This window comes from Rhipicephalus sanguineus, chromosome 5 (genome assembly GCF_013339695.2).
Source record: "Rhipicephalus sanguineus isolate Rsan-2018 chromosome 5, BIME_Rsan_1.4, whole genome shotgun sequence".
Lineage (NCBI taxonomy): Eukaryota > Metazoa > Arthropoda > Arachnida > Ixodida > Ixodidae > Rhipicephalus > Rhipicephalus sanguineus.
This window is the reverse complement of record NC_051180.1, coordinates 140,725,240-140,735,331: the sequence shown is the minus strand read 5'-3', so window position 1 is coordinate 140,735,331 and position 10,092 is coordinate 140,725,240. Positions and strand designations below refer to the sequence as shown.

Below are 10,092 nucleotides of genomic sequence, written 5' to 3'. Positions count from 1 at the left end.
AATATGAATGACCGCAGTGTCATGCCATGGTCAAGCAGAGAAGGACGAGCCTACGACTATGTTGCTCTTGAGGGAAAAATACATACAGCAGTACGCTCAAGAAATAAATGAATAAGTATTCAAGGGTCACGGCATGTTTCATTGACACAACCATATAGACATTACTTTTACAGTCAACAGTTCCCTTTCATCACCAGGAAAAAATAAAGGAGGGGGAGAATATCGAAGCACACGTACACGCACAGGAAAGTCAGAGCGCAATCAACGCGTCACATCAATCAAAACATGATGCGCTTCGCGACAATCTGCTTTACGTATCTTTTTTTTCTTTTTCTTTCGTCACGCGCACAACACGCTTCACGACTCCACGAGGATAACGCACTCACACACAACACGTGCGCGCGTTTTTGCAGGGCGAGAGCAGAAAGACTGTGAGCACTGCCATCTCTGCCGGGGACGTGGTCGTCACACACGCGCAGACACACACATACACTCGCTCTCCCGAATCGCGAATTATAGTGGGAGCACACGGACAGACAAGAAATGAACCGAAGAGATGCCTCGGGGACGCACACGTCCGTCGACCAGCGGCGTGTGACACACACACACACACGGCAAACACAAATCGCGTAGTCACTGGATGCGTATGTGTATATATATATATATACCGTTGTCGCCTGCCAGGCAATGAAGCACAGCACGCTTTCAGAAACGAATGTTCGGCACTCGCATCCTGCAGATGCACACAGTCACTGTTGTAGTCCCAGACAGCTTCGACGATCAAGTCTGGTTGCCGCCGTTTATCTTCGGGCACACACCAACATGCGCAGCCGAAGACTACGGCTGTACCTACCAAGTAGCTCTTCAAGACTGTGGTGATGGGGTCTTGTCAACGCCCATGCTGCGGCTCGATTATGTTTGTTTTTCTTCCAATTCCCATGTCGCACGTCTCACGGTGACTCTGGACCAGAAGAAGGAGTTTGCGCGTCGGAGAAGGACAGCGGGACGAACAACAGGGGAAAGGCGCCAAAGTCCGCAGCGGATGTCTCGGCGCAGAGCTCAGCGCCGGGACTATGCAGGCGTGTCGTCGCGTTCAGATGTCGCGTTGGTGCAGAAGACGGCTGGAGTCGAGCCCATAGCGTGTCGAAGTTGCCAGCGTGCAGTACATTGTCATGCGAATACATAAGCTGTTGTCAGTGGCGAAGCAGCAGAAAGGAGATCCTTCAGCAGTACCAGGAGCAGAACAGTGTCGATGTTCGAGCCGTCCTGCCTCGAGAAGATGCAGAATCCCTTACTCCGCTCACGGTGAAGGCGCGGTGTGGGATGCATTCCCCGAACATCACCTCTTCGGAAGCGCCAGCGGAGAAGAAAGCTATACGGGCTTGCGCGCCTTGTGTGTACAATGCCGTGGCGCCCGCAGTGTAGACGCAATCTCGAGGAACACAGACAGGCAGAGAAGAAAGACGAAGATCGGCAGCTGCTGAGCCAGGCGCGAAATGGCAGCCGTCGGACGACCCTTAAACCCGCGTCGTGTCACTTTTTTTTGTTCACGGGACCGGCCAGACCCGGGCCGATGTTGCTTGGTGGTGGTGTGGTGGTCTCGCTCGCCAAGCTTTTTTTTTTCTTGCTGTGGTTGCGCAACAGGGGTACATGCAGGGGGTGCGCTGCGCGTGGTGGCCGCTAGCATGTGGCGCTCGGTGGGGGGGTGGACGGGAGGGGTGGACGAAGAAGAAGGCGCCGCCTGGCTACTTGGACACAAAGGCGTGCGCCCACGCAAGCGCCACAATGGTATCTCTAGGGGGGCGCCGATGTGGCCGCGCGGTGGGGTTCGCGCTGGCGAGAACTGACCATCCTTCCAAAGCTTGCCCCGCGAATGCACAACCGTGTGCATTCACAGCGTAAAGGGGGGCAGGGTGGCTTGCGTGTTTCTGTAACGAGTTCTCGAAACAGAGGTAGGACCTTTCGCGGAAAAGGGAGGGAAGGCAAAAAAAAAAAAAAATCGAGCGGATAACAACAACAGAAAAGAAATGTTTTCGCAGTGTGGGCGGTTCGTCATTCTAACCTGCTCTCTTTACCTTCTTGTAGCCATTACCTCTGAGAAGAAAAAAAAAAAAAGAAAGTACACGGCATCCTTGCTGCGCGGTGGCGTGGCTTCAAGGTCGCCCATTCCGTGACTCTGGCACCTGAGTATACTGTTGAAGTACAGTACTCAAACGAAGCAGGGATGTCAACTACGTGAAAACTGACTTTGCCTAACAGCGGAACACAGGTAGGCTCCAGTCCTGGTTAGTGTTGAGGTCTATTACTCTGATGAAAAATAGCACAGCGAGCGCACAATATTCGCGACTGCTCACTTGGGAAAGCTTGAATTGCACCTTGTAAAACAAAATCTAATAGAGTGCCATTTGAGCTAGCACAATGGATGCTAATTCGGACTGTGCTGCCACTCTAGCGGCACCGAAGACAGCTCGGCCTGTGAACCATTAGCCGATCATGCCTTTCAAATTTTGTTTGTACTATGCGTAGCCGCCTACCTCTGAACCAGGAACTAACACTGAATTCAGGGCAAAGAAAGTAGCCTAGATGTCTGATGTAGCGTAGCTGACGTGTTCAGCGCCTGAAGACCGCCATTGTGTTTCACCCTAAACGCTAATTTCTTAACTCGACATAAAAATACGAGGCAGGGGAGGGGAGAGGAAGAGATGGGATGTGGAGGTACGAAGTGCCGAGCTAATTCACACTGAATGATTATATGATCAGGTAAACTGCACAGTTGCATGTCAGTGTGTTAATGATAGAACCACAGATATTGCACTAAGTGGCGTTTGCATTTTCCGGACGAGTCGGAGCGCCGTTATAAACGTATATTATGCGTAAAGGTCACAGTAGACACGTATGAACGGTGTATCGCACTAGACTGTGCAACTCAAGTTTAGTAACGCTGCTGTAGTCGAGCGTATTATATTTAATAAATATTTCGTTATATTCGTGTAAAAATAAAAGGTCGTGATGAGTTATGCACTACGTATGTCAGGCATAGTAAACATTCCTAGTGATAGAGCAACTCTATAGAATGTATCATCATTAAATGAAAATACTCTAAAAATATTTGGTAGCTTTTACGTATAGGTGGAAGGTATGCGTCAGAGAAACAAAATACGTATAATGGCATGACTTATGTAGATAATACCATGGGTTGCCACGAAGCACCATAAGAAACTTTTTTTTTTCGTAATCCTCGATACGCTACTTTGATGAAGCGTCTGTGCATGCGTGGCTCCGCCTACCGCTGCAGCTCCTACGGCGCCGACAACCCAAGCAATAGGCGGATGACGCCACCCGCGAGACGGAGCTGGCGCATGCGCAGTTGGCTCGAAGCGTCGGCTCCGTAGGAGCTGCCGCTGTACATAGAGTCGCGCAGGCGCAGACCACTCATCAGAGTAGCGCATCGCGGATCACGGTGTGCCATAACTCTAATAACATCGTTGCGTGTACCGGGACAGCATTCCGCTTCTTAGTTTTGCCAGAAAACAAAAGAAGTAACGTTATGCAGCACTAGGATGGTGTTTGATGCTCCAAATAGCGAAGTGTACTTAGAGAATAATGTTATTGAAATCTTAATTTTTCTCTCGCATGAACTTTCGCATAAGCGATCGTACTCAGAGCTGGGGCTGTAATGGATGATTATGAGCCTTTTGCTTGACTTGTGCTCTGTACGAAGGAAGCAAGTTAATCTGATGCAACTAAGCAGACTGATAAAGTAATGCACACCCTTTAGCTACGGGCCGCAAACAAAAATGTTATTCACCTCTCAAGAAACAGATATGCATGCTACCTTGTGTTAGTTAATCGCAACCTGCATGGCACCATGGCAACCCTGATTAAGCAGATTCCAGTAAAAGAGGCATGACCTCAATGCTTCTCCTGAGCACTCATGATAGTGCTCACAGGAGAAACATAATATGGTGGCTTCCTCGCCTGAGCAAGGAACTACGATAACTAATGGGTCTCTCGCTAGCCATAGTCAAGTATATATTGTCCATCTCTACAAACAAAAAGAAAGCTATACAAGCAATAGACCTCAGGTTGAACTCGCTTCACAAACGACCCGACGCTTTCGAAGCAAGCGCATGTACGCCTCAACATTTGACAGCGGGTCATACAAGGTGGCCTATATTAACCTTTACAACTGGGCCACTGCGCGTGAGCGTCCTGCCGCTGTGAGTGGCATGATGTTTCACGCAGGAATAATACAGAACAAACTTCTCAAGATTTATCCGCGACCTCGAAATAAGAGTTATGAAACGCAAAACTCTTCGAAAAATTGGATGAAATGCGCGGAACTAACATCAGGCAAGTTCCCCAATAAATTGTCCCCGGGAAAATTGTCTTCATTCTCACAGCAGGCTCGCTTTTCCTGCAGCTCACATATGCTGCACGTATACGGCAAGAAGAACAGTCGGGGCAGCTGTGCAGACACGCGAATGCAGGCGCCACACGTGCGAGTATACTTATACGAGGAATTGTGCAAACTGTCGTACAGACATGCGTGCGTGCGTGTGTGTGTGCATAGACACCGCGTGATTCGCTCTCTTAGCGCGCAGACTGCTACAAGGCGGGGGGTAACGAACGCAAGTTTTTGTGGTGGTTGGAGGACGGCGAAAAAAAAAAAAAAGCCAGGATAAAACGGGGGGCGATGGAGATGCACGTCGGCTCACTGCGGCCCGTGGTCCGGGTGGTGCGTAAGCTCGGGCGGCCCGTGTCCCAATGCGAGGCCGGCTTCCAGCTTGGCCTTGTTCTCTTTCTTCCACTTCATGCGCCGGTTCTGGAACCAGATCTTGATCTGGCGCTCGGTGAGACACAGGGCGTGCGCAATCTCTATCCTCCTCCGCCGGGTCAGGTAGCGATTGAAGTGGAACTCCTTCTCCAGCTCCAGAGTCTGGTAGCGCGTGTACGTCTGGCGGCCCCGCTTTCGCTCTGCGACAAAGATGCAAGGAGAGGAGAAAGACATACGTGTATATGTTAGTGAGTGGCAAGTTCCGCCTCAAAGGAAATATAGGGCTACGCTGTAAATGGGAAAAACTCCCACGTGGGAGTAAAATGCTTGTTCTCTAGCGACCTCCCTATGGGGAGTTTTTTATACTCAAGACCTATAGGGAGCAGAGCTTTCAATCCAGCTGGCCGGAGCCATTGCGTGGTACCTTCGGAGTATTTTTTGACTGTTAGTTCGCTCCGGCTGGCCGGAGAGAGAGAGAGAGAGAGAGAGAGATAATATTCTTTAATGAGTCATTGCGTGGCACTTTCGGAGTATTTTCGCTGTTCTTTCACTCCGGCTATGTGGAGTTTTTGCATGGCACCTTCGGAGTATTTTACGAATTCGGTTACTCCACCCGGACGGAATTTTAGTGTAATGCACCGGAAGTCTTAAATTTTTTTTTAATTGGGCCACCCGAGCTGGCAAACAGGATACGGACGAGCAGAGAGACGTAAACAATGTCAGTTGGTATCTCCAACAAGCCAGATATTACCAAAACCAACTAGCCTAGCTGTCTACGCTTAGCAATTATGTAGATCTACTTTCAGGTCGTGAAGAACAAAGATGGCTCCCACATACAGGGCCTCATAAGCAAGACAGCAATTTCACCGAGGTTAATGCTTGCGGTTTAAGTAAAGGCCGACTACGAGCGATATGAAAAGGAATGCTCAATTCGCACTTAGGTAATGGTTGCTCGCAATGTCTGAATAGGAATATTACATGCACTTAATAAGACATTGCTTTTCAGTTGAAGACATTAACCCCGTTCAATACCTATATTCGGACATGCGGCATGATTACTAACGCAAAGGGCGAAGGGCGAGAAGAAGGAACGTGGGAATACTCTAGACCAAATACGTCGATCTAGTGCGGTCACGTGATCCTCCTTGTCGTCCTTGTCCCCTTTACGCTAGCAATCATGTCTTACTGTACTGGATACAAACCAGCTCAAATGGTCCGCCTTAACGAACATACGTGTTTCGCCACTACGGCTATGACCTCTTAAAAGCCGTTTAGGAGCTATTTCCTTTTATATTGCTCGAGGGTGGCCACGTTCTTGAAATAAAGAATGATGGCAAAATGGAGGCATTGTCGTAAGGTAATAAAGATTTCAAACTACACTCTGCATGAGAGATATTAATCTTTAAAGAAGATCGGAGCGGTTAGCCTGGTTTGTCGCCTGGCTTGCTACTCCGGGGGTCAGGTGATGACTGTGGCATATACAATGAATCACATACGCACACAAGGTACGTATACAGTCACATACGCATAAAGTCACATGCACAAAACAGTCATTCACAAGCTTTGGTTTAGTCCAGTGTCCCTCAAGAACACCAACAGCGCTTTGATGTTGCGCATCGCGCAACCGCTGTCTGGCCACGGGCCGAGAAAGTGCCATATGCAGTTCCAAGCTCGAGCCGCGTTGCAAATTAAGTTCTGTCTTCAGAATCTATCGTTCGGCGCCGTAACGGGAACAATCGCAGAGTACGTGCTTTAAGTCTTCCCGAGTATTACAAGTCGTGCACGTGGTTGAGTCAGACTGCCTAATCTTGTGCTTGAAGTATTTCGTATATAAGCAACGCCGAGTCTCAGCCGGTGAATGCAAGTTTCGTCTTGTCTGGTTAGTCCCTGTGGCATACAAAAGCTACACGTCGGGTCTATTCTGCGCAGCGGTCCGTACTGGTTATTTGCATTGCACCATATGGTCAAGAAAGTTCCAACTCTGGAAACTCTTGGCTTGTAAATGTTTAGATTCAGCGGCGACACCGTTTATCAATGTAGTTATTTTGCCATCATAATGGCTTTGGTAGAAGTGCCGACTGTCTTACCCTTGAAATCAGCACAAAGAAACAATGCAGAACGACAGCGCTGCTTGCGCACTTCCTTTTATGATCGTGGTGGCTATGGTTGAAAATCATGCCGAATTTTCATTGCGGTGCGACAAATTAAATATGGCTAATGATGGGCATTCCAGTCCACAAAATCTCCTTCATCACGCCCCCTTGCAAAAAAATATATAAAAAATTGGTACCGTAGACACAGAATATAGCCAGCCTTTCAATAGGACATAATGTTAGCGATCACAAAGCAAATTTTGTACTGATATCACGGCAAAGGCGAGTGAAACAGCGTGTGACATTATTATATTCACAATTGCGAAGGTAACCTTTATGCCTAAACACAATAAGGTATACTGCCACGAGCGCCAATGATTTCGCGCACATATGCGCGGCTACACTGCATATGTCCCCCTGGCGGCAGATCACTGATGCAGATGGAGAGGTGTGCTAAAGAGTCGTGACGAAAGCACGTTTATGCTCTTTACGGCTCCCTACACACGTTGCGTTTGCGTGACACCACACACAAAAAAGATAAACAAAATAAGTAAGCCGCACATGCGCCAATCTTCATCTATACTCAATTTGGCACGGTAGAGTTTGTACTATAATACTGATCCTACATCAGCAAATAACGCAGCAGGGATGCGGGTGCGGGAAACGGTCGTGGCCTATCATCAACGTCCATATGGTACCTGAGGAATGCATAATAAACGTGAACTAGTTCAAAACGCAGGCATAGTAATGAGCTACACCATATTATGCGGCGCATTTATAATTTTTCATAACTTTGAACCGGGCACGTCTACTGCTTTATGTGGAGGAGAAAAGTAAACGGGTCGAAAACTCATAGCAGTAACTTGTAGCGAGCAAGCGACCGAAACTGTGTATTATTCCGGGTGGGAATACAGCGCCAAGAAAGGAAGAAAAAAGGGCCCATACCACGGCGCTCTGCCCTTTGTTCGTCCTGTCTTAGCGCTGTTGTCCTACTCGTAATGATTAACCAACCAGCCCGAGTGCGTGCCCTATACTGCAGAGTAGTATTCGACAGGGTGTTGCATAAACTACTTGAGGAAAGCCACAATCTCACGAGTTATTGATGGTGTTTCGAGGTTTGAGGTCTCCCACAGCAATAGCACGTAGAATTGCTGTTGGAAGGCTAGGGAAGCGACGGAACACTGTTTTGTTGAAATCCACCCAGATGTTTGTTTGTGCACTAACCTTAAGGAAGCCATCGGTTTTAGTGATGGCATAAGTACAAATGTGGATATATGTCCGCGATTGTGAGGTGTGAAAAGCTGTTTGAGGATCGGTGACGATAAGGTATGAAAAAAAAAAAAAAAATTGCATAAATACCAAGTGTACCGCACAGCCCATAAAGTTAAGCTTTTTTAAAGAAATCTTTACATAAGCAAGGAATTAGGCCGAATTGGAAATTCAGTTTCGTGGCTTTGTACGAGCACCGTCCAGTTTCAAAGGGGTCACTTATAGCATTCATGAATCTCTCGGGCTGCTACCATTCGTTTCTTGTAAACCCACGTAACATAATAATAATAATAATAATAATAATAATAATAATAATAATATAATAATAATAATAATAATAATAATAATAATAATAATAATAAATACTTTATTAACATTTGGCACAGTAACAATGTGATACAAAATTGGCCTGCCAAAGCCTCATTGGGCTTGAAGGGCAGAGCCGGCAGACAGCAGACAACAGGAATTCATTTGTCTATAGGACCACTTAAATGCAGACACCTTTTTTTTTTATCTTTTCGCGCATACATACAAACAGTAGACGCGCATGTACAGCAGTGCACGAAGAAATGAAACTAATGGTAATACATATAACGTCACCAAGCCTTACATGAGTTGACCATTCGTACATGCAATGGCAAAGATACAATATTAGAAGACCATCAGATTTTCGGTGATGTAAAGAAAAAAAAAATAAGCGGGAAAATCACGAAAAACGAAAGAACACATGATAAAGCAATGTAGCATCATTCAAACCTGTAGAGAAAAAAAAAGAAAAAAAATTAATGCCTTTAATACACCCACAGCTATGCGCAGCCTGAAATACATGGTTACCTTAAGGTTTTGATACCGCAGCGGCATTTACCGAAGGAAAAGTAAAGACATCACGAATAATGAATGATATCAGTTTAGTTTTGTTTAGGCGAAGACAAAAGGCTGCATTTTCTTCTTATACACGGTTGTTGCAGAATTCGTATAATACGAACGCATATACGAGATATTCGAAGGCCAGTGATTTCGCTGCGCGTTCTGTTCAATGTAACCCACAGCAGGCAAACGTTAAAACGCTAAAGCAACCTCAATCTTATAACACTATCAATAAATGCATGCTCAAAGTATTACGAAACTATTTATTAACATTTCCGAAAAAGAAGAGGATGCGTTTGCTCTTCCGCGACCACCACCCCTCTTCTGCAGAGGTCTATAAACATGAGTTCTAGGTCCATTTCATATTTTAATAAAAGCTGTAGTGATCTTCCGTTTGAAGGAATTAAATCCGTATCTTCTTGCCTTTCGTTTCCATTCTCCGTGCAGGCAACTTCTTTAAACGGCGCGTGCTCCTCCGTTTATCTTTCTTTCACTGCAGGGTCATTCGAGACTGCGCCTCATTTCCGCTTCGTGTCGTTCCAAGACGCAGCCGTGACGACTGCCCCCCCCCCCCCCTTCCCCCACCCCTAAAGCTGCTTCCAGTAGTACGTGGTGTCCTCGGTCCAGTCGGCGATCTCACTGTTTGTGTTTTCGAATCGCGAGAGTAAGAGAGGCAATTTTGGGTGGCAGTGGATCCTCCAGCCACCGCGCCCCATCGTCGACGGTCCGCGGAATTACACAGTTCTGGCTTCGATGCGTCTCCAATCAGAAACTGAATCCCGGCCGCCTGCGCCTTTCCCGACATTGGGCGGAACGGGACCCAGATTGAGCCGGTCTCTCGCCTCACCCTCTCTCTGCTTGCGACCGTATAGAAGCCTGCTTCACTAAGACGCCGGAGATTTGAAACATCCCGCACCCGCCGCCCAGGGCCCCGTATCAATCCCCCAAGCCGGACCAAATTACGCTGGCTATATACTACTGCCGCTGCTGCTGCAGCCGCCGCTGCCAACCACGCGCGCCAGCAAGGCGCGGCTTGCAAGACGAATACCTCGCAGAAACTTTGGCTCCTCGGGTCATCCTTTCTCC

General features: G+C 47.5%; 1 protein-coding gene across 2 annotated transcripts in view; it reads right to left on the bottom strand.

The window, feature by feature from the left end:
* Nucleotides 1-1,072: 1,072 nt before the first annotated feature.
* The window catches only part of LOC119394283 (homeotic protein antennapedia), a 189,725-nt gene continuing 180,705 nt past the window's right edge, over nt 1,073-10,092 (bottom strand). For both annotated transcript variants that reach the window (XM_049415733.1, XM_037661565.2), the window contains exon 3: nt 1,073-4,977. In XM_049415733.1, coding sequence (XP_049271690.1) covers nt 4,715-4,977 — 263 coding nt within the window. In that variant the 3' untranslated portion in view covers nt 1,073-4,714. The remainder of the gene's footprint in view (nt 4,978-10,092) is intronic.